Here is a 23,795-nt window from a genome sequence, read left to right as displayed (position 1 = left end):
GAGACCAGCTAAATGGATTATAATATCCCCATGTCAGGAAATACTATGCAATCATTAAAAATGAGGCAGATCTAATGTTCTGATGTGGAATGCTTTCCAGGATATATTACATGGGGAAAAAAAAGCTATGAGCAAACATAATGTGTAGTCTACTAACATTTATATTAAAAATAGGATCCGTATCCATATTCCTATAATTCACAGACTACCTCTGGAAGGCTACACAAGAAACTGCTAAGAGTGGTTACTTGTGGGAAGGAGAACTGGGGGCCTGTGTCCTGAGGGATGGAAGTGGGAGTGAGACTTAATTTTCACTGTTCATTTTATTTCTATTTTTTAACCATGTGTATTAGTACCCAATTGCCTAATTTTTTGAGTGCTAAGTGCTTATCTCACTCTATGAAGTGGTAACAATTATTATCCTCATTTTACAAGGAGGAAACTGAGGTGTAAGAGATAAGAGATAAAGTGACTTGCCCAAGGTCGCACAGCTAAAGCTGCTGAGCCAGGATTCAAAACCAAATCTAACTCCAAAATCTAGGAGGCACAACTCATCCTGACTTGCCTGGAATTTTCCCAGTTTTAGCAGAGAATATCCCACATCCTGGAAAACCCTGTAAAACTATCCTGGTTTTAAAACTGAAAGCCCAGATCTTGGAAACTCCCTCAGACCTGGACAAACTGGGATAGTTTGTCACACACCAAAACCCCAGATCTTGGCTACTTGGCTCTGCTACCTCCCTGATGAACTAACATGTTCCATCAGATCCAGCACTTACAGGGCCTATAAACTTGTAGTTACACCTGTGGACGCCCTTTAAGGCCACTCCCCCTCAAGGCCACGCCCTCCTTCTCTGAGAAATCCCCTCCCTGCTAGACTGGGTCCCACGAGTCAGTTTTGCACCACACAATCGCCCTTTTCACTTGACAGGTTGTTGAATGGGAGAGGAGATTTGGTCTAGCTCAAAAACTCAGTGGCCACAGTCGAATTCTCTCTACCAGAAATACAAACCCTACCCAAAGGTGCGAGACCTGTGAGAATTTTTAAACTTCTTGGAATTAGTTGCCATCATTTTAAATTGGGATATTTCATGAATATCTTGAAAACTTAGGAGATAAGGTATCACTGGGCTGACACTGGCCTTGACTAGCACTGAGCAGTGGGCTGCCCCCCGCAGATGGGATGAACCCTCCTCTTCTCCAGTCCTCACTCTTCCCAGATGTCTTCCCCTGGCCCCCCTCACCATTTCATGTTACTGCATGGCTCTTATGAGCATTTGCTTTTTTCACCTTTATACATGTTGTTCTGTAACTCTCTTTTTTCACTTAAAAACATAACACAGCATCCTGCTATGCAAATCTGTACTGATCTACCTTATCCTTTTTCATAGGTACAGTCCATCTTCATTCCATATTTGCAAATTTGCCTACTCTCGAACATTTATTTGTAACCCCCAAATCAATATTCATGGCACTTTCAGGGTCATTGTGGACAGGGGCAGAGCTGCAAAAAACTTGAGTCACTTGACTAGCATGTTTCCAGCTGAGGTTGAACAAGGCCATGCTCTGCCTTCCTGCTTCAGCTCTCGTACTGCAAATGAGTGTCCTTTGTTGGGTCAATTCAATGCCACGTTTTTTGTGTTTTTTTGTTATTGATTTCACTTTTTAAATGACCCCCAAGCGTAGTGCTGATGTGCTATCTAATGTTCCTAGGATCCAGAAGACTGTGACATAACTTATGGAGAAAATATGTGTTAGATAAGCTTCCTTTGGGCACGAGTCATAGTGTCCCTGGCTGTGACTTCTTTGTTAGTGAATCAGCAATACCTTATACTTAGCAAGAGGAAATTGGCCAATCTGTACGTAAGGCTGCTCCAGAAAGTACTAAAGACATCTAAAACTCATGATGAAGCTATAGAGGAGATAGAAAAGTGGATAAATTTGTAGATTCATGAGATGACAGGCAGTAAAACAGCAGAGCTGACAGCACTGTTGTGAGGCTTGAAAGAAAGAAATTTACAGTCACACTGAGTCAGGAAAATGTTACATACTTTCAGTGAGTTCTAGCTGGCTCAAACATTTCAAAAGGCAATAAGGGCATGAAAAATGTTAAATTTGCAGGCAAGCCTGATTCCGCAGATCAGGAGGCTATGGAAAAAAATTTTAAATACCTGCCAAATGTTATACAGGAAAAAGGTCGTGTGGAAGAGCAGGTTTACATTACTGATGAGACCAACTTGTTTTACAAGGACATTGGCAAGCGAACCCCATATACTGCAAATAGCCTCCAAAGTCCCACCTTTAAAATCTTTGAAAGACCCCACAATCAATCATTTGTAAGAAATATGTATTAAATAAGGTGTCTTAATCCAAAGTAGGTCTTTTTTTTAAAATGGAGGTGCTGGGGATTGAACCCGCGTCTTGTACATGCTAAGCATGCATTCCACCACTGCAAATTGTTAGTGTTATCTTTTTAGGGGGGAGAGGCAATTAGATTTATTTGTTTATCTTTATTTTAACGGAGGTACTAGGGATAGAGCCCAGGACCTCATACATGCTAAGTACACACTCTACCACTGAGCTATACCCTCCCCCCAAATAAGGATTTTTTAAATAGAAACACACACAAAACAAGGTTATATGTTGATTGGTGACAAAAATGTTGTGACTAGAGGCTCCCAGGAATCTAACCCTGTATTTCCTCTCTGAGCAATGGTTCTGTATTTGCTAATTCAGTGCTTGCAGAGACTTTATAGAACATAACGACTGTCGTTAAGAAACAAAATTCAACTGAGTAAATGTAAAGTTCAAAGTGGTTTTTTTCAACGATTTATAAATCAAGCAGCATCTTATCTAGCAAGTAGAAATGAGTCCCAAAGAGCAGCAGAAAAAGAGGTTTTTGTAGACAAAGGAGGCAGGTACCAGGGACGAAGTAGATGACCTTATCTTTCTTTAGGGGGTGGAAGGGGTCGATCAGACAGATTACCTCAATACTGTTGACCAGGAAATTTCAGGAATTATTTAAGTTCTTCAGACTGACCACTTAAGATGACATTCCTGCAAGAGATTAAAATTGCAATTAGGTTAACTATTAAATTTTGGTTTGATGATGTGGGCATAGCACAAATGACTCCATTTGGGCCCTGTTATCTCTTTTTTAACACTGTAAACAATGAGAAACTTAGAATTAAACAATATGGCCTTACCATAGGCAACCTAATCACTCCATCATTGAGCAATATTTAGGTTGATTTTATTTTTTAAAATATTACATCCAGTGTGTACATGCCTCTATATGCATGGATATTTTTCTAAGATAGATACTCAGAAGTTCAAAGGAGATTCGAAGAGTATGCCTATTTGAAATATTAATAGATTCTGCTAAATCATATACCAAAGGCTTCCTCAATTTGCATTCCTACCAACAGTCTGTGAAAGTTGTCATTTTTCTGGATCTTCATCAGACTGTGTATTACCAGCATTCTAAAAAAATTTTTGCCAATTTGGTTGTCATATAATGATATCTCGTTTTTGTGTGTGTATTTGGATTATTGGTGAGTTTGCAAATCCTTTCATATGTTTAGTGAACAATTCATAAGGTTTTAATTGAAAAATACAATAGTTGGATTATCATGTAATGTACTAATGTACAGACTATATAGTCAACCCACATATTCATTGCACTACACATACCAAGTTACCCAGAGCTGATACAGTCTTGCGGCAGCTCCAGGTTCAGCACCATCAGTAGCTTTCTGATGTCATCAAAGACCTAGGTTCTTTCTCTCTTTCTGCTCTGCCATCTCAAGCTGGCTCCCTATCTTACCACAACATGGCTGCAACAGTTTCAGACATCACATCAGCTATGGAAAATCCATAGACAGAATGAAACCATCTCTTCAGAGTATGGGAACTGTTCCCAGGAGCCCCCATGAAGGTTACCTTTCTCATCTCCTAGGTCAGAATCGTGTCACTGTTCACCCTTCACACCAGTCACTAGCAAGGAAAATAGGGCCACCATGATTAGCTTAGTGTCTTCAAATAGGCCGGACAGTCCTACCTCAGGGCCCTTGCACTTCCTGGAATGCTCTTCCCTCAGACATCAGCAAGGCATGGCCCCTTTTCTTCTTTCAGTCTTTTCCTACTTCTCACCTTATCAGCAAGGCCTTTCTTGTTCACAATTACACCTCCAGCACTCTCCACTTCTCTTCTCTACTTTAGTTTATTCTAACATACCATGTACTTCACTTATTATTTAAATTTATTGTCCATCTCTTTCAGCCAGAGTGTAAGCTGGATGAGGGTAGGGATTTTGCTATTTTGCTCACTGCCGAATCATTAGCATGTCTTGGCACATATAAAGAACACTCAATAAATATTTGTTGAATGAGGGAGTAAACCATCTGACTGAATTCCACCTGAATCCATCTATCAATTAATTATAAACTCAGGTGAGGGAAAGAGAGGAGGTGTTTACTGACCTCCCCCAAACTCCAGCAATGCTTACACATCAGCAGAGCAGCCTCACGGCCTCTCCACTGTCACCTACCAATCTTTGCTCCCCACACAGCACTGCCATCCAGACTTGGGGTTGCAGCTGCTCCATGGAAGGTGGCACAACTCAGTGGAAGCACAGTTCCCTGATGCTGGTTGTGGTCATTCGTCTCACATGACCACACCACCTGATGGAGCCACACGGTAGCTGAGAACCTCTGCTCCAGGACGCTCTGCAGCCTTAGGTGATGGCTTTGGACATGGCTGCCAGGCTCCTCTCATCCCAATGTCCTGCCCTCACCCTCAGTGACTTCAGGATACATGCTGATTCCACCTTCACCACCTGCGCTCATGGTCCTTTCACCTCCTCTGCTCCAGTGACTTACACCTCCAGCTGCTCAACCTCCCAAGACCTGGCCACATGGGAGCCTGCTTCCACTTCAAGAGCCAGAGGGGCCTGTCCAGCCAGTACAGCTCCCACCCCAGTCCCACTGCCATTCTCTCCCCTCCTGTTGTCCTGGTTTCTGCCATCTGACTGGCCTGGGGAGTGGGAAAAAGATAGGGAGACGAAGGAGGGACATAAACACTGGGCCTCAGTGCCCTGGGCTGCCCAGCTTGGGGAGAGTCTCCTCCCTCCTGTTGCTCTTTGAGGCCTGAGGGATTCCCTTACATACGTATAAAAACTTTCACATCACTAGGGAAATTGCTTAATTTCACTAATGTTTTAAGTCAACTGGGAACTCATTACTGGACGTGAATGACAAGAGTGCTTGCCCTCCAGGAACTCCCCAACAGCTTACTGGTCCTCAAGTTTTAAGACCTTGAGAAGAAACTGAGGTGGAAAAACAAAACAGAAACAAACAAACAAACAAACAAAACAGAAAGACTACAGTGTATGGACTCCACCTTGTTTTATTGGAAATTTGAGAATGTTCATGAATACATTTCTTTCTGTTTTCAGAGCACAAGAAGTATTTCTAACTTTTCTGGATAATTCATAGTTATGAACTGTTGGGTCTTGTCCTGGACTTTTTAAATAAGTTCAGTGTGACCTTGAAAATAAACTGTCTCCAGGCTATAATCTATTAACCCATGCCTTGAAAATGGGTGATGTTCAAAGATAAATTTTTAAAGAGGACATAATTATGACTCTCTTCAGGTATAAAATGAACATGTGTCAAAGATTTTATTTAACTCATTAATTAATCAGGGAACCAATAACATGTTACAATAGTTCACAACAAAAGCTCACAAGAGAATTCAAAGAACTACATGTACACTTATGTAGGCAGAAAAGGAATGCTTAAATGAATTTATAAATACGTGCAAATGTATCTGCCCACAGGTTATACGCAATTATCTGCAATAACCATTGCCTTTTATCAGACACAACTAATTTGTGATTCTATGGACAAGAATAATAGATCAAAGGCCAGAAAAGACAAAGATGTCACAGAAGGGTACCCTTAGAAAGAAAGTAATTTGGGGGAGGAGGGGTCCATTTCAGTCTTTCACTTTTTTCTCACAGCGACCACTGGAGATCAAGAAATTGAATAAATTAAAAATTTAAATGTATACATAATGGTGTATATATTTGTTGAAACGCTGATATGTGTACTTAAGATTTATGCATTTCATTGTATAAATTTTACCTCAGTTAAAAAAATTTCAAATTGAGAAAACTTGTGGACATTAAAAATATTATTAATAAAATTAGAAACTAAGCAATACACAGAGACTGGCAGGGCCTGAAAGGGTCGGGCACTAAGAATGAGACATTAGAAACTGGCAAAAGACTCTTGGTGCTGAGGGGGTGGAGTCACCTAACAGGCCTATGTCTGAAGGATGCGTGCACAGTGTCACCTTGGTGAAAACGTGCTGGGGTGACAGAGTGACACCTTGTGGTGGTGCGGAGCAATTGCAGAAACAGCCACTGTCAGAGATTGAGTGGTTTGGGGTTTTCTCCCACTGGTCTGAGTGTCCACAGGACTCCTTTGTGGGTTATGTAAACCCCAGGGTCCTGACAAGTACAAGAGAATGGGGAGCTCCAAGAAGGAAGTAATTGGCTAACTCAGCAGTTAGAGGCTAGAGCTAGTTTTTTGGGGGTTTTTTGGTTGTTTTGTTTTGTTTTTTTAGAGCTAGTTTTTTCATTTACTTCGGAAAAATGTTTAAAGGCATCTTGACTGTTGTGGTACAGTTCATATTGGCCACATTCATATGTGTAGAAACAAGAATGAAAGGAAATCCACCACAATGGTAGCAGGTTATATTTGGGTTAAGATTACACATGATTTTTACTACTGTTTTTTTTTTAAAGGTTTCTGTATGTTCCAAAACTTCAACAATACACATATATCACTTTGCTTTTATTTTGTTTTGTTCTGACAGAAATATTAATTTTTCTCATAAAGAGTGTACAATAATATGCTACTGTGGTTCTTAAATTTTTTATTATTTTTTGAAGACAATTTTTTGGAGCAGTTTTAAGTTCACAGCAAAATTAAAGGGAAGGTACAGAGATTTCCTGTGTATCCCCTGCCTCCCCACATGCACAGCCTCCCCCATTATCAACATCCCCACCAAAGTGGTACATTTTGTACCAAGTGGTACATTGGACCTACACTGACACATTACAATCACCCAAAGTCCATAATTTACTTTACAGTTCACTCATGGTGTTGTACATCCTATGAGTTTGGACAAATAAATGTTCAATGACGTGTGTCCATCACTATAGTACCATACAGAATATTTTCACAGCCCTAAAAATTTTCTGGGCTCCATCTATTCATCCCTCCTTGCCCTCCTGACCCAACTCTTGGCAACTACTGATCTTTTTACTGTCTCCATAGTTTTGACTTTTCCAGCGTGTCATACAGTTGGAATAATACAGAATGTGTCCTTTTCAGATTGGCTTCTTTCACTTAGTAATATGCATTTAAGTTTCTATCATGTCTTTTCATAACTTGATAGCTCATTTTCAGTGCTAAATAGTACTCCAATGTCTAGAGGTACCACAGTTTATTTATCCATTCATCTTCTGAAGGACATCTTGGTTGCTCCCAAGTTTGAGCAGTTATGAAGAAAGTTGCTACAAACATCTGTTTGCAGGTTTTTATGCGGCCATAAAGTTTCACCTCCTTTGTGTAAATACCAAAAAGTGTGATTGCTGGATCATGTGGTAAGACTATATTTAATTTTGTAAGAAACCACCAAACTGTCTTCCAAAGTAGCTGTACTATTTTGTATTCCCACCAGCAATGAATGAGAGTTCCTGTTGCTCCACATCTTTACCAGTGTTTTTTTTTTAATACATAAAGTTTTAAGAGGAAAAAACACAAAATTCCTCAACTCCATTATTATTATTAAAGAAGTAAATAAATGCACACATGGTAAAATTTTTTTACTTTTGATTTTATAGTTTCCTAAAATATAAAATCAAAAGTAAAAAAACTCCCTTTTGTTTTCTAGTACCTCTTGATAAAGTTAATCACCATTCACACTTTCTTGTGTATTCTATGCAGCAAGAAAAATTTATTAGGTAATCTGTCAGCACATGTATTAAATGTTTCTTTCCTTTACATTTTTTCACAAACTGTGTCATACTATACGCACACCGTTTTGCACCTTGCTTTTTTCGCCCACTAGGAACTCTTTCTCTATTAGCATACAGAGATCAACCTCATTTTTTAAAAGACAGCTGAATTCTAAGGAAAGAGATTCCAAACATTATCTAGGCCTCTATCCATAAACATTTAAATTATTTCAAATTTTTGCTATAAATATTGCAGTAATAAACATTACTGTATGTATCTGGACATATTTTTATGATTCTATCTACAGGTCATATTCCTAGCAATAGAATTGCTGGTTCTCCTTCCAAAATCTCTGCACCAGTTTATACCACCACTAATAGTATAAGAGTGAATTATTTTTTTCTTCACTGTCAACACTCCTGTGTATTATCACACTTAAAATATTTTGCCAACACCATAGGAGAAAATGGCATCTATATTCGTTTTGATTTGCATTTTAAAAATTATTGGTGGGTTTGAGCTTTCTCTGTCTCTGTCTCTCTCCCTCCCTCTCTCCCTGTGACCTGCTTATTCTTATCCTTTACTCATTTTCCTATTAAGTTCTTGGTCTTTTTCATGATCACATCTATAAACTCGTAGTAAATTAGAAATCAACCCTTAGTTTGTCACATGTTACAAATATTTCCCCCACTTTGTCATTTCTTTTTGACTTCATTTATAGTCTATGATGCTTTTTGGATGTTTTTAATTTTGTGTGTTCAAATTTATCTTTATTTTTCTTCCTGATTTCTGAGTGCATCAGTTTATAATTCAAAAAAATTCAAGTTGCTCGTGTGTGCGTGTGTGTAAATTATATCAAACATACAATAGTAAAAGCTCACTAGGGGGAAAGAATATGGCACCAAACCATTCCCTGGGGAGATCTCTACCTCCCAGGCCATGTGGCTCAGTAAATCTCATAGTCACTGGCTTCATTAATTTTGTAAAGGAGTATATTAGGAGCAGCAAAATGATTTGATGAGCCAGTTAGGGATCTTGTCTTAAAGCCTCTTTTGCACACCCAAGTGTATTGGAAGCTTTTACTAAAGGTTTCCAAAAATTTGCTTTTCTTTCCAGTGGTCAACTATTCTCATTATACTATTCTTCCTATGCAGTAAGCAGCCTAAGAATTATGTGTATGTGTGTGTAATGTGTGTGTGCACATGAACATTCCTGTATTTCAATTTTTTTCCCTTTTTTCTTCCTATTTTTATAATTCGTCTTTACTTGTGATACCTGGGAGATCCTGAAGATTATGGAGCTAGATCTCTTCTAAAATACCCCTCTCGAGCTACCCCAGGCAGCTCCCGTGCCTCTGTGTCTTGGCAAGCACCACCCCACTTTGGGGCTTCCTCCTGAGTCATTCTGTCCAGCCCAGAGCACCCTTGTGTCTTCCCAGAAATATCCCTGAATAGAGCAGTTCAGAATAGGGCGTGGGAATGGGCCGGAGGTTGTAAATCCATTTTCCTCCTTGGCACGAAGAGGTCAGAGGAGCCCGGGCCAGGCAGCTGAGAAAGAGAAGAGCTGGCGTGCCCCGAGGAACAACCTAAGGCCTTTTGGGCCCAAAGGGCCTCCCTCTGCCACACTAAATGCAAACCATTCAAAAAACAAAACAAAACAAAAACCAGGAAAAGATACTGGTCTTGTGGAATTAAAAAAAAAAATGCATTCTAAACAAAAAAAAAAAAATCCTGCTCTAGCTCTCCTTTTCACATGGCATGTGTTGTGTCATACTTAAGTTCGCAGTTGTTCGGTGACACATCCTTGGACTGAAGCTCATACTTCCGTTTGTAAAATAAACGTTTCCCCGATCCTATGCTCTAGTTCCTCTTCCCGTCTGGGCATTCCCGGGACCAGCCCCTCTTTAGTCCTTTCCTTCTCTTTAGGCCAGTTGTACAGCATCCTACAACACTGTCCCTTTAAATGACCTCTTCCCAGTCACATTTTGTGGCCCATCGCTGTGGCACAACTAGCAACAATGAGACACACCTTTCATACAACCAGAGGAGTCTCCTTTCATACTCCGGCATCGTCATTGAGGAAGTAGGTGTGATTAAGCAATGATGGGGGTCTTGGTTAGGGGGAGTTACTTCCTGCGTCCTCAAGGTCCAAAGGCCCCTCCTGCCTCAATGCCTGGGCCTCATCTGCTCAGGTGTCATCAGCCCTGATTGTGACCAGGTGTCATGGAGAGTGCCCATACCCCTCCTCATCTTTATCATCTCCATCAACTCGAGATGAGCTGGGAGCTCCCAAAAGGCCTTAGACTGAGCATTCCTTGGGTGAGTTTCCTTCTTGCTCAGCATCTAAAGACAAGTAGTGACACATGTACTTTCTGCCTGTCCAGTTTTTCCTAACAGGTCTTCACCAAATCAGAAAGCTCACCTTTGTGTGTGGTATTAGTAAGGAAATCTAGGAGCCAGATCCAATCCCCTCTCACCCTGGTGGGTCCAGGGAGTGGGCATGTGATTTAGACTCAATTAGCCACACGCTCGTTCCCTGGTCTTGGAATCTTGAGAGAAAGGCAGGCAAACAGAGATGGTGTAACATCCCCAGGACTCATGGGGTGGGCAGACTAGACTGTTTCTGCTAATTGATTGTTGCTGTGGTTCTTAGGACTTGTTCTCAAGCCTGATCCCTCAACTCCCATTTACTCTGTGAGTTCCTTGATATTCTTTCAGTAAGTCCCATTAGAGTTAGCCAGAGTAGTCCCCTGAAGTTTTTAACCAAGAGCGCTCACTGGTAGAACAGAGCTTCTGTCATCCCTGTAGTTTGGTGGATGGAGAAAGGAATTGCTTGGAGGAGCAACCCTACTCACTGAACTATGCTGTGTTTTTTAATTTGTTTGCTGTCTCAGGCTGGTCTCAGGGCACTGGCTTGGGTTCCAGGACCACAATGCCAGGAAATGGTCTTAAATGTGACTTGCTCTCTATCTAAATGTGGGATGAGTTGACATTGGCCAGGACCAACTTCTCAGAGAATCAGGCACAGGACAGAAATGGTTGGATCCAGGATTCTCCTGTGACAAGTTTCTTGTGGTCATGGGTTGTCTTGGGATAGGAGAAGAGGAAAATGAACTCAGGCTGCTGGGAAGTTTCAAATGTATCCCACCCCTCAATCTCTAAACCCAACCACACAAATAATTTCCCATTTGTGTAAATTTCCATTCCCGGTGAGGATGGAAAAGTGGAGATACAAATTTTTGTTAATACACAAGATCATCTCACGAATGATCATCCTCAATCATTTTGGAGATCTTGCTCTCTAGGAATGCTGACCACTGGAGAGGTGGTGGCTAGGAATTCTGCATCCAGGCACTTACTGCACATTTCCCAGGCTAGCCTGGAGGTGGTGCTGTTTGCATGTGGTCACTTGGGCCCAATAATTTAAGATGCTACCGTGCCAGGGATGTAGCATTCAATAGCTGAACCTCACTTTGCATCCTTAAAAAAAAATTTTTTAATGGAGCATACTGGGGATTGAACCCAGGATCTCATGCACTCTACTACTGAGCTATACACCACTCCCCCCCACTTTGCATCTTTATATTTAAAGAGGTTAATTAGTGGGAAATGAATGAAATTCAAATATCTTTGGAGTGGTGCAGAGAACTTTCTAAGAATGACACAAAACTCAGAAGCTATAAATAGACAAGATCAACAAATTTGACGGCATAAACATGTCAAGTTTCTATATGGAAAAAAACAAAAAGCAAAAAGCAAACTGAGAAGGATAGTAGCGACTTCTGTGACAAAGGAATCATTTTCTTAATATACTAAGAGCTCTTATGAGTAAATCCAATTTAAAAAGTGGGAAGAAGATACGCACAATCAGTTCATGGAAACGAGATTAAAATCACCAGCAAACACGAAACATTTCTCAAACGCTCATAAAGTGAAAACGAAACTTAAATGAAAATTAAAACAAATGTCATTTGATTGTGCGTGCCCCCAATAATTGCTCCGTATAAAAATACACGAATGTTCCATCACAGATCATTAAGAGTGTCTTTCTCTCCATTCTATTTCTTTCTGGGGTTTCCAGGCAGTTTCTCACCTGTTGTCATATGGTGATGGGGCAGCCATTTCTTCAAGGGCGCCAACCGTGGGAACACTACGATAGAGGCCAATCTCCCACTCTCACCTCCTAGTGCTAAGACTGACAATAAGTAACATTGGGATAAGTACTAAAATGGAGACGTTGAAGAGGTATGCTAGGCGCGGGAGGTGATGATGGAGCGGGCTCCACACAAGAGGGGATGGACGAAAGCATGGTAATTCTGTGGTAGAAAAGGCAGGACAGGGCTTTCCTCCAGACGCAGGAACACCACGTGCGAAAACAAAGGGGTGTCGTAAGACAGGTGTGTGTGGATCTGCAAATTGAGGGAGGGGAGCCGGGCTCGGACCAGAAAGGACTTCTTCGGTGCAGATTCCTTTCCTGCCCCCGGTGTGCTTTCAGACGTCGAGGGGCCTAATAATATTACTTGCCACATAGTTCACAGCTTCCATCCAGATTTCCCTTTTTACAGAGGGAAGGACTTATGGAAGACTTAAAGAAGTGAAACGATCTGCTCTGGCCCATACTAGGGACTTGACGGCCAGTCGGCGCACTTTCCTACCTCTGGCCCTCCGGCACCCCGTAGGTTATCAACCCAAAGCTCCGCTCCCTGGCCCGAGGTCTCGGTCGGCTCGGCGGACTACATCTCCCACAATGTCTTCGGCCCAGCCTCCCTCCCGCCTCCCGCTGAGTCTGTCCCCGCCAGTAGGAAAGCAAAGTTTCCAGGGGCCGTTCTCGGCAGCCAATGAGCGCGGCGGGGGGCGGGCCTCTCCCGTCCATTGTTCTCGGTGCCCCTCGGGCTTGAGCCTCCGTGACTCCGGAGGGGCCGGGCCGTGCCTGGGGGCACTTTTGTGCGCGGAGAGGCCGCCCGAGCGGGATCTGGTTTCTGGAGAGGTGAGCCCGGAGAGACAGAGGTAGAGCCGCGCGGGCCAGGGGAGTAGCTCGAGGCGAGGGGATAACGGGCCTGGAGCCAGTGCGGGCAGCCCTGCTGGGGGAGGGGCATCGGGGGCGCTGTCCGCATCCCGCGCTGCGCCGCTGTGCGGGTTTAGGCTCCCGGTCCGCTCAGCCGCCGGACCCTGACTCTTCTCCCTAGCGGTGAGCACCTTGTACATCCAACCAGAGGCGCACGGTTTGGACTGGAAAGCACATTGGACGACATCCCGCTTAGCTCCTCATTTTACAGATGGGGAAACTGAGCTTTAGAGGGGGTGTGTCTTGTCTCAGGTCAGACAGCGAATTAGTTGACTAGGAGCAGTTTTCCTGGGCTTCCAAGTAAGAGCTGTGTTATACCTGTTTCTTCTAGCCATTTGGTAAATACACATTGAGAACTTAAGTGTCCCCACTAGCTTTTCTTTTTCCCTCTTTTAAAAAAGTTTTTCCTTCCCTATTTTGGAGGGAGGGGTGTTATCTGAGTCTTTATAATGCAGTAATGATATTTTAAAATAACTTTTCATTGCGTTTTAGTCTTTATTTTAAATAATTTGTAGTATCACTGCTCACAACATTTTGTAAAATTTCCATTCAGGTTTTTTTTTCTTGTGTATGTGTTCATTTTCTTTTTTTTTTTTAAAGGAATTGGGGTCATACTGTGTCTATGGTTTTTCTGCCTCGCTTGTTTTGTTTTTATCCATTGATTTTCACATTATCAGCGTTACCTTAAATCATTAATAATTAATAATCCTTGTCAGCATAATTTTTTAAATATTTAAAATTCCATACCGCAGAGTGCACGAATCTTAAATTTCATATGCATGCTCTTATGCAACCATTGTCAAACCAAGATATACAACATTTCCAGCTTCTTTGAGCCCCTTCTCAGTCAATAACCCCCACCCTCAAAGGTAGCCATTTTACGTCAGAATAGTTTTTAATATATTTTACTATATTTATATTTAATATGGATGTGCCATAATTAACTATTTTGCTGCTGGATTTTTAATGTGTCAGATTTTTTTTTTTTTTGCAATTAGAAACAATGCTATGGTTGTGTGTCTTTGCAAATAAATTTCTCATAGCAAAGATGGTTATTTTTATGGATAAATTCCTTAGGGGGTAAGCTAGATCTAAGAGTATGAACATTTTTAAAACTTCATATTTTAAAATATGGTAATAATGCAGTTGAGATATTACCTTCCTTCTAGTGAGGCTCAAAGTGCTTTGACATCTGATCCTTTGCTAATCTTTAAGTTGTCCCCTTCAGATAAGTAGGATGGGTGTGATTATCTCTACTTACTAGGCGATCAGTGAGGTTAAGTGACTGGGTTGTATATTAGGTCAAGGTCACTCACTCTGCCGTAAGTCTGAACTGACTCAGGGCAGGATAACTCAGTCCTGGGTTCTTGCGAGGGCTTTGAATTTCTGATACTCATACTTTGGTCTCTTAGGAAAGAAAAATACTGTATTTTTTATACTTGTGATTCTTCTTTTCTTGCCATAGAGATGTTTTCAAGAATAAGCCATTTTTCCTTTAAGAAGGGCAGGAAACTTCTGTTGATTTGTGGATGTAAGAATCACTTGGTGGCCTGACCTGGGCTGCTGTGAGTTTTAGGACAGTTTACTTATTGATTCTGGTTCTTTCTTGTTCTTAGGCAGACTGCTTGTTGAAATTTGAGGAGGGAGCTGCCTTCTCGGAGAGCCTGGCTGGAAAAGACTAAAGTTCAAGGTTAAAAGCCCCAAGACTGCGGATGATGGCCTCAGAGGTGCCGAGAGTAACCACTCCTCTGAGCCCCTTAGTCCAGATGCCTCAAGAGGAGGATGAGCAAGGAGGAGGAGGTGGCCACCATGATCCTGGAGGACGACTCCTGGGTGCAGGAAGCTGTGCTGCAGGAGGATGGCCCTGAGGCTGAGCCCTTTCCTGAGAGTGCTGGCAAGGGCAGCCCCCACGAGGAGGCAGCTGGGGGGCCACAGGGTGCACTTGGCCGCCTTCGAGAGCTCTGTCGGCGCTGGCTGAGGCCAGAGGTGCACACCAAGGAGCAAATGTTGACAGTGCTGCCAAGGGAAATTCAGGCCTGGCTGCAGGAGCATCGGCCCGAAAACAGCGAGGAGGCAGCGGCCCTGGTGGAAGACTTGACCCAGACCCTTCGGGACAGTGGTAAGATGCAGACCCTTATAAGGTGAGGGCGGGAGCACCCCTCTGAGGTGGAGGGGTGTGGGTTTGCAGAGGAGGAGAAGGTGGTATCCAGGACTGAGTCTGGGTCGGTGTCATCCTTCTACTCTGTCTGCAGGCAGTCAGCCCATTGTCATGCTTTTTAACGCCCTGGTTGTGTACAGTGACAGTTCCAGAATTTCAGTGTAAGAGGGGCTTAGAGGACTATTCTTGGGGCTACATTTACAGAGTTAGCACAGTTTTTACTTCTATGTTTATTCGGAGTGGTTGGGAAGCTGATGGAGGTTATGGGGGGCAGGGGCTGGGAGACCCTGTAAACCACCCTTTGGCACTTTCACCTGGTTGTACAGTAAACACCCAAATATTTAAGTTCCAACAGTCAGAAAAACCAAATCCTATTTTTTAAAAGTGATTATTTTTGTGAAATCAAGGTAAATGACTAGTAAACCAGCTAATAATTAGGGACTTATCTGTGGTATAAAGCCATCCTGGGGTCTTAAAAGAGTAATTCCAAACTTGAGCTTTGTGCAACAGTTAGTATATTTGTCTGTTGTGTTATTCATACGTTGTGGGATCCAGATGTGCCGTTTAACAACTCTAGCTCCATTCTGGTCTTCAGTTGTAAACTGGACTCCCTTGATTACCAGGTATTTACTCAGATCTACCTGTCAGGACCCGTGGGAAATGATGGCTGGCTGCCTCTGTGCTGATAAGTGTAGAAGTTCAGGAAAAGGAGTGGGGAGAGGAAAGGTCAGAGAAGGTGTCACAGAGGATGTGAAACTTGAGCAGGAATTGCAGCTGGAGTGGGGTTTGGAAAGGCGTGGGGCAGGAGGAAGGCATGGCATCCCAGAGGAGCTGTGCTCAGTAGAGGCTGGGAGGGTGGACCCGCCTGGGAGAGTTCAGGTGACAATAAGGAAGGCTGGCTGATTGGAGTGAAAAGTGTGTTTTTAAGAAGTGGTGGGAAGTAGAGTCCAGGGGAAGAGTGGGTGGAGGCTTGGACTGAATGTCTTTGGCCTCAGCAGGTTCTAAACTAGGGCCCGAGGGCCGTGGGAGGAAGCTGAGTCGAGCAACAGGATGCAGGTTTGATTAGAGCAGGGGGAGGCTGGAGGTAGGAGAGCAGCTAGGAAGCCGCCTAGACACTGGGTGTGCAGGGATAGGGGTTGGGCTGAGGTGGGGACAGCAGGGGACAAGGAAGAGATTGGACACGTGTGGGAAAGAACTAATAGTAACACTGGCCAGCATTGATCTATCCTTTTGGGGGCCAGGCAGTATGCCTAGCATCTCATATGCAAAACGCATGTAAACTTCACCACCTTGGTAGAAATGTAGGATTATTATCATCAGAGAAGATAAGTGACTCCCTTAAGGTCCTACAGCTAGTACAAGGCTGAATCAGGATTCCAGCTTGTGGGTCTGAGGACATGGCTCATGTTCTTAAGCATTTTGTCACATCTGTGATGCAGAAATGATAGTTCCCAGTAGGGTGTTGGAAAGAGGGGATGCAAATGAGGACTAAGACAACAGTGACTAAATCAGAGGCATTTCACCTAGAGGATTCAGGAGACTGGAAAGGGAAGGTGGTTTGGGGGCAGAGTTGTAACAGTGCCCAGGGCCTTGGGAGATGTGAGCAGAGCTGTCCTTTGGAGAAAAGGGTGGTCAGGGAGGGCCTGCTGTGAGCCCCGCCCTGCACTGAGCACCATACATGTCTGTGTCCATGTCACTGACAGTCTCGGGAGGTAGGTGGGACTGTCACTTTATAGACGAGGGAATGGAAGTTCAGCAAGGTCAAGCTCTTCCTTGAGGTCATACAGCTGGTTAGTAGTGGAGCCAGGATTCAAACTCCAGTCTCTTTGCCTCCACGTGTGTTTGGTAGATCCCACGCTGTATTTGAAGCAAAGGCCCTGAAAAAACGCTTTGAATTTTATTCTTCCTACTTAAAAAAATGAAAAACCTCTCACTCGCTTTAAAAACTTTACTTGTCTCCTGATAGATGTGGCACGTTTGTAATGAACCTCAGGATCTTCAGTTAGATGCCATGGAGAGGCCAGAGGGGTGGAGGGCTGAGGACAGTCCTCTGGGGTTATTGTTCACTTGGGGAAGTCACAAGGCAGGGGGTCAGGTCTCGTCTGGTGTCTCTGAGGCAATGACAGTCTCGCACTGTGACAGCCCTGCCCACCTGGCTTACTGGAGGGGCTTTGTGCTTGTCATCTTTCCTGGGACATCCCAGATTGAGTCCCAGATTGAGTGAGTTTGTCAGTGCTCTGATTTCTGCCTTTGAGACCATCTTTGTTGGATTTTATTTGTTTTATGCATGCTCCCACCTTCCTCCTGATGCTCAGAGGAACCTCTGCAATTATCTCCATCTCTTCTCAAACATTTACTCAACATAAGACCACTTGATCTCTAGTCTGTTTGTCCAGCTTGGGACCTTTGGTCACATTTACCTAGCACAGGACATTTCAAGGCCTGGTTAGACAGTGGTTGTTCAATATTTGACTGGCAGTCACCTCGAAGGTGCTCACAATGAAAGTATCTTGTACTTCTAGTTGAGATTGGACCTATATTAATAGTTGAAGTGGTAAAGCTCATCTCTTTCTGAGTGTCTCCCCGGGACATTTTAATCCCCACACGCAGCCCTAATTCAGGTCCTTGGTATTTCACCCGAACTCTTGCCTCCAAAGGGAACCTGCCGTCAGCCTCCTTCCCCTACATTGCAGCTGCTCCACTCCCACCCAAGTAATCGGATGCTTTCCTGCTTCAGAATCTTCTTCAGTTTCCCAGTGTCTCTAAATCAAGCATGACTTCTTTGTTCTGCTTGCAACATGTGGCCTTGAGTGACCTGGCTCAGATGGCTCCTGGCCGGTCCTCCCCTCATCCCCTTGCCACAGCCCTGGCTCCATTCAGACTAGATCTTGCTGTTTCTTGAACGTAGCCTGTGCTTTCTAGCATTCACCTGTGCTCCTGAATGTTGACTTGGAATGGTCTTGTCCGTTCCCATGTGATAAAATCCTGGTTGTTCGTTGAGTGCATCGCTTTGGAGACCTGCCCCATAAAGCTGTCCTTACTTCTGGCCCCTCTTCCCCGTCCCCAGTTCCACCCAGCCGGGAGCCTCTGATCACCTCTGCTAGAAGTCATCTCCCCCAGAACATTTGGATTCTCCTTCTCTTTCGGCTTTTTATCATATCCCGTTGTGTTTTCTACTTATATAAATACTCATCTTATTTCTTCTAGGAACCTATAAAATTCCAAAAGTCAGGAGGAGGGTATCGCTCAAGTGGTAGAGTGCATGCTTAGCATACACAAGGTCCTGAGTTCAATCCCCAGTACCTCCTCCAAAAATAAATAAATAAGTAAACCTAATTACCCCCCCCCCCAAAAAAAGATAAATTAAAAACAAGTTTTTGGGTTTTTTTTTAATTCCAAAAGTCAAGGAACTTGGCCTTTTTTAATTTTTCACTCTCACCGCACCACACCAGGCACAATGCCCTACACATAGTGGGAACTTGTTAGGATAGTAAATGAAGCCTTCCTGCCTCCCTGCAGGTGGGAGCGGCTCACCTGCTGGGTCCCTGAAGGAGACGGACAGACAGCTACTTCATTCCAGGCTTATCTCCTTTTCCTTGAGAAAGCCAAGCTAAACTTTTGTTTTAAAACAAAATGGGGTCAAGGCCAAATGTGGCAGAACATAGCCAGGGATACTTCCAAATCTGAAAGGAAGCGTAGATAAGACTGTAGCTTAGACCTGGCGAATACTCAGGCCAGTAGGCAAGTCAGGCAGCTCAGTCCAGCAAAAGAGCACCTACTCTTAGGTTCTCGTTCTCGGAAGCTCCACATTAATCCTTGGTTTATATTCAGCAAACTCGGTGAATACTGTCGCATTTATGCTGTTATTCAAGATATTTTTAAACATGGAGAACGTGTTTCTGGGTTCAGAGGTGTGCACTATTCCTCCTCCTCAAGTTCCAAAGGCTCGAGGATAGAAGCCGGGAGGTGGCCTTTTCCACCTGCTGTTATCCAGCCAGACTGGTAGGGATAGTACATGGAACTGGCAGCATTTACTTGAATGGACAAGCTTTGGACTGGGAAACCTAAGGTGTGGTGAGTCCATAGCCCAAGAGGGACATTTGCCTGAAGGTGTCTTGCAATGGGGAGCTGGTCTTGGATGTGGCCACCAGTACACAAATGACAGAGAAAATGAAACTGCGGAGGTCTGGACTTGCTAGCCTCAGTAGGGCAGTACCCTTCCTGTAGCGACCATCTGTCCAGAGATGCGGTCTTTCCGTTTAGATGAGATTGGTTCATGCCTGGAGCTGTGTTTTCAGCCTGTGTCTCACAGGCCTGTTGAAAGACTGTTTATGAAAAGTACTAATTATCTCTGTTGTTTGTTACAAATTACTGTTGTAAAAACCAATACACTTCTGGTTTTTTTCCCCTAGTGATTTGGGGAATAACAACCCAAATTTTTCAAGGCAGTCTTGAATATAAAATCTTTGTACTTGTAAATCATCAAAATGTCACCAATTCCAATATCTGGCAGCCAAACCATACCTCTCAGACTGTCTCATTTCCCTCTGTAAGAGGCCTGGGCCCTGGGGCCAGAAGTCATTTCTTAAATTGTGTGGCCCAATTTTTGGTCCAGAAAGTATAGTCACTAGAGCTGAGACAGCTTGTCCCGGACTGTTCTCTAATTGCTCTGCCCACATTCATCTAACTTTCTGTGTGAAGCTAGCAGAAAAATACCTTTAGAGCCCAGAGACCAGTGGACTCATGCCACAGCGGCCTCCACCAGATAACCCCAGACCAGTGTGGTTGCAACATCAGGGTGAAAGGGGAAATGCTCCTCTCCTAACAGATTCATTTTATCTCATACAAGCACCGTCACTCAAGAAAGAAACTGCTGACATCAGAGGGGAGCAAAGGGGAAATGATAGGGCTCAAAATTGACAAACGCCTGACATATAAATCCTCTAAACGTTAAGGCAGTGTGGGGTCCCTGCACCAGCGTCATCAGCTCCACCTGGAAATGTGTTAAAATGTGTTCCTGGGCCCCACTTCAGACCTACTGAACCAGAAACCCTGGGGGTGGGGGTCTGGCACTCAGGTTTAACAAGCCCTCCAGGTGATCCTGCTTCAGTCTCCTGTTTGAGAACCACTGCACTAGACCTCTGGTTCTCAAACTTGGCATCACATGGGAATCACTGAAGTCCTGGAGCCCACTTCCAGGCATTCTGATTTTCTAATTTAGTTGGCATGGGGTGTGGCCCAGGCCAGGGAGTTTTGAAAGCCCCCCTGGTGGTTTAAAGATGCAGCAAAATTTAAAAATCACTGCTCCAGAGCCTTGTTACTCAGGGTTTGGTCCATGCCCCCAGAACATTGGGGTCACCTGGGAGCTTGTTAGAACCGCACACTCTTGGTCTCCGCCCAGCCCCACTGAAGCATAATTTGCATTTAACAAGATCTCCAGGTGATTTGTATGCCCTTTGAAGTTTGAGAGGCACTCTAGACTAGAGAGAATGGAGGTTATCAACTTCAAACCTACTCTTATCCAGCAGTTGAGTGGAAGAGTCACAGCGACCTGTCCAGCTGTCCTCAGCATCTCACCTGGCTTTTGGTGGGCACCGGCAACAGCTCACCTATTTTGAACTTGCTATCCCAGCAAAATGCTCCCTCAGTGGTAGCAAATGAACAAATACATTCATTTTTCTTAAGAAGAAGGAGAGTGGAGAGTGTTGCAGGGTTGTAAAGGTCTATGTCTTTTTTTTTTTTTTTGCTTTTTACTTTTTGCTTTTTTTGTGGGGGGCAGGGAATTCGGTTTATTTATTTACTTACTTTTGGAGGAAGTACTGGGGATTGAACCCAGGACCTTGTGCATGCTAAGTATGCACCCTAACGTTTGAGCTGTACCCACCCCACCCTGTAAATGTCTATTTTAAAAATTTTTTTTATTTTTATTTTTTGTAAATGTCTTTTTAAAGCTATAATTGTTAGGTTCAAAATGAAATTACTTGTAATTCACTTAAATATTTGAAATGTATACCATGTAGAACTCAGAGAGAGATGTGGCATTGTAACTGTAAAATGTTTGGCAGTCGTTCATTTAAACTGATAACAGCGCCTTGCTGTTTTTATCGGCAGTTGGTCTTCCAAGCAGCGTTCAGGAGGAACAACGGTCTCAGTCACCCAGGCATGATTAAGGTTCCTGCCAGCCTTGCCAGGGCAGCGCCCTGATGGGGAGAGCCCCACTTGGGCATCAGCTGTATCAGAATTACAGAATCACTTCTGTATTTTAGACCAATGGCTCTGACCATGGTGTTGAGACACAGCAGTATGTCACAATCAGGTGGGAGGGAACTTACAGGAATTCTGAGCCTAACACACATTAAAGCACCGAAGTTTGTGACCAGTTATCTCGTTGATATAAATAAATTACAGCAAATTCAGACTTATACCCTTTCTAGCTTGGGAAAGAAAGATGAGGCCTCTGACCAGGCAGGGGACACGCTTGGGCACTGTGAATTCCATGAGAGTGTACTATGCATGTGAGTCTAGAGCCATTGGTTTAGACTGAGGTTCATTTGTTTACTAACCAATAAGGGACCTGTGGCAATTCAGGAACCATTGAGTGGATGGTATTTGGACAGTGGTCTAACCATTTTTTAAAAATTAAAATTGGAGGCAGGAGCTCACAGCGAAAAAAAAAATGTGACAATGAATATATGTATGTTCATGTATAACTGAAAAATTGTGCTCTACACTGGAATTTGACACAATATTGTAAAATGATTATAAATCAATAAAAAATGTTAAAAAAAAATTGGAGGTGGGAGGGTATAGCTCAGTGGTAGAGCAGGTGCTTAGTTTAGCCTACATGAGGTCCTGGGTTCAATTCCCAGTTACCTCCATTTAAAAAAATAATAAATAAATAAACTTAATTATCTCCCCCTCAAATAAAATTTAAAAATTTAAAAAATTTAAAACCCGATCCCTATTTCATAACTTAAAATAGATCTCTGCCTCACGAGTTATACAGAAATGAATTCCAGATGAGTTATAGATCTATACTGTAAAAAATTTGGCATCACCTATAGAATATTTTTGTAATCTTACTGTGGGGTAGGACTTCTTAACCTTAAGCAAGACAGAAATCTTCAAAGCTAGATTGGACTCATGAAAACAGAAAAAAAAGCCTTTATATAAAAAAGGTACTATGAACAAAGTTCAAAGACAGTGCACAGACTAGGAGGAAATATTTTCCACAAAGTCTGCAGTGTAGCAGATAAGGGTAAAAATCGCAATCTGTAAGAGCATCTAAAATTCATAAGAAAAGTCAACCCAGTGGAATCAAAGGTAAAAGATATGACCAGACAATTTAGAAATGAAGGAAAACAAATTATAACCATATGAAAAGATGTTCAACCTAACAAATCATCAGGGAAATACCCATTAAAACAAGATACTATTCTTTTGCCTATTAGACCATCAAAAATAGAATAGTATTTCTAAGAATTCTCTGCCCTTCTGAGCATTTATTTATTTATTTTTATAAAGCTATTTCTTTTTTTCTTTTAATTTTGTTCCTTTTTTGGGGGGGTGTAATTAGGTTTATTTATTTATTAATGTTTCTTTTAATGGCGGTACTGGGGATTGAACCCAGGACCTTGTGCATGCTAAATATGCAGTCTACCACTGAGCTATATCCTCCCCTCTCTGAGCATTTATTTAATCCTTTAAAATTAATTTCAAAAATTTTCTAGTAATGATCAACTATTTTACATTTGATAGAGTACATAAAATGATTTGTAAGAGCCATAAATTCTTTTTTCTTGTTGTTGTGGTAAAATATATATAACATAAAATCGTCATTTTAACCATTTCTAGGTATACAGTTCAGTGGCGTTAAGTACATTCACATTGTTTTGCAACCATCACCACCATCCAACTCCAGAACTTCTTCCTCTTCCCAAACTGAAACTCTGTACCCATTAAACACTAACTTCCTATTTCTCTCTCCCCATGACCTCTGGCAGCCACCATTCATTTTTCTGTCTTTATGAATTTGCTCTGGGTACTGTATGGAAGAGGAATCATACAATATTTGTGCTTTCGTGACTGGCTAATTTCACGTAACATAATGTCCTCCGGGTTCATCCATGTTGAAGCATGGGTCAGACTTCCATTCCTTTTTAAGGCTGAATAATATTCATTGTGTGTATAGACCACATTTTGTTTATCCATTTGTCTGTGGGTAGTCACTTGGGTTGTTTTCAACTTTTGATTATCATGAGCCATGCATGCACAAGGATATTTGATATCCCTGCTTTCAGTTCTTTTAGATACATACCCAGAAGTGGAATTGTTGGGTCATATGGTAATTCTGTGTTTAATTTTTTGAGGAATTGCCAGACCATCTGCCACAGTGGCCGCACTATTTTACATTCCCACCAGCAGTGCACGAGGGGAGAACATAACTTCTTTGAAGTCTGTCTCAGGTGCAGGTTTTTGACAACCTGTGTATACTTTCCAAAACCTGTAGTCACAAACAAGTATCACAAACAAGCTCCCTCTGT

The 23,795-nt window shown here is 42.7% G+C and overlaps 1 protein-coding gene across 1 annotated transcript in view; it reads left to right on the top strand.

Moving 5' to 3' along the window:
* The first annotated feature begins 12,859 nt into the window (after nt 1–12,859).
* ZSCAN2 (zinc finger and SCAN domain containing 2) overlaps nt 12,860–23,795 on the top strand; it is a 28,274-nt gene continuing 17,338 nt past the window's right edge. The window contains 3 exon segments of the mRNA XM_006192604.3: nt 12,860–13,016; nt 14,711–14,884; nt 14,886–15,213. Of these exon segments, the coding sequence (XP_006192666.1) occupies nt 14,807–14,884; nt 14,886–15,213 (406 nt within the window). The 5' untranslated portion in view covers nt 12,860–13,016; nt 14,711–14,806.

This window comes from Camelus ferus, chromosome 27, assembly GCF_009834535.1.
Source record: "Camelus ferus isolate YT-003-E chromosome 27, BCGSAC_Cfer_1.0, whole genome shotgun sequence".
In the NCBI taxonomy this organism is placed as follows: Eukaryota; Metazoa; Chordata; class Mammalia; order Artiodactyla; family Camelidae; genus Camelus; species Camelus ferus.
This window is presented reverse-complemented; position numbering and strand designations above follow the sequence as displayed.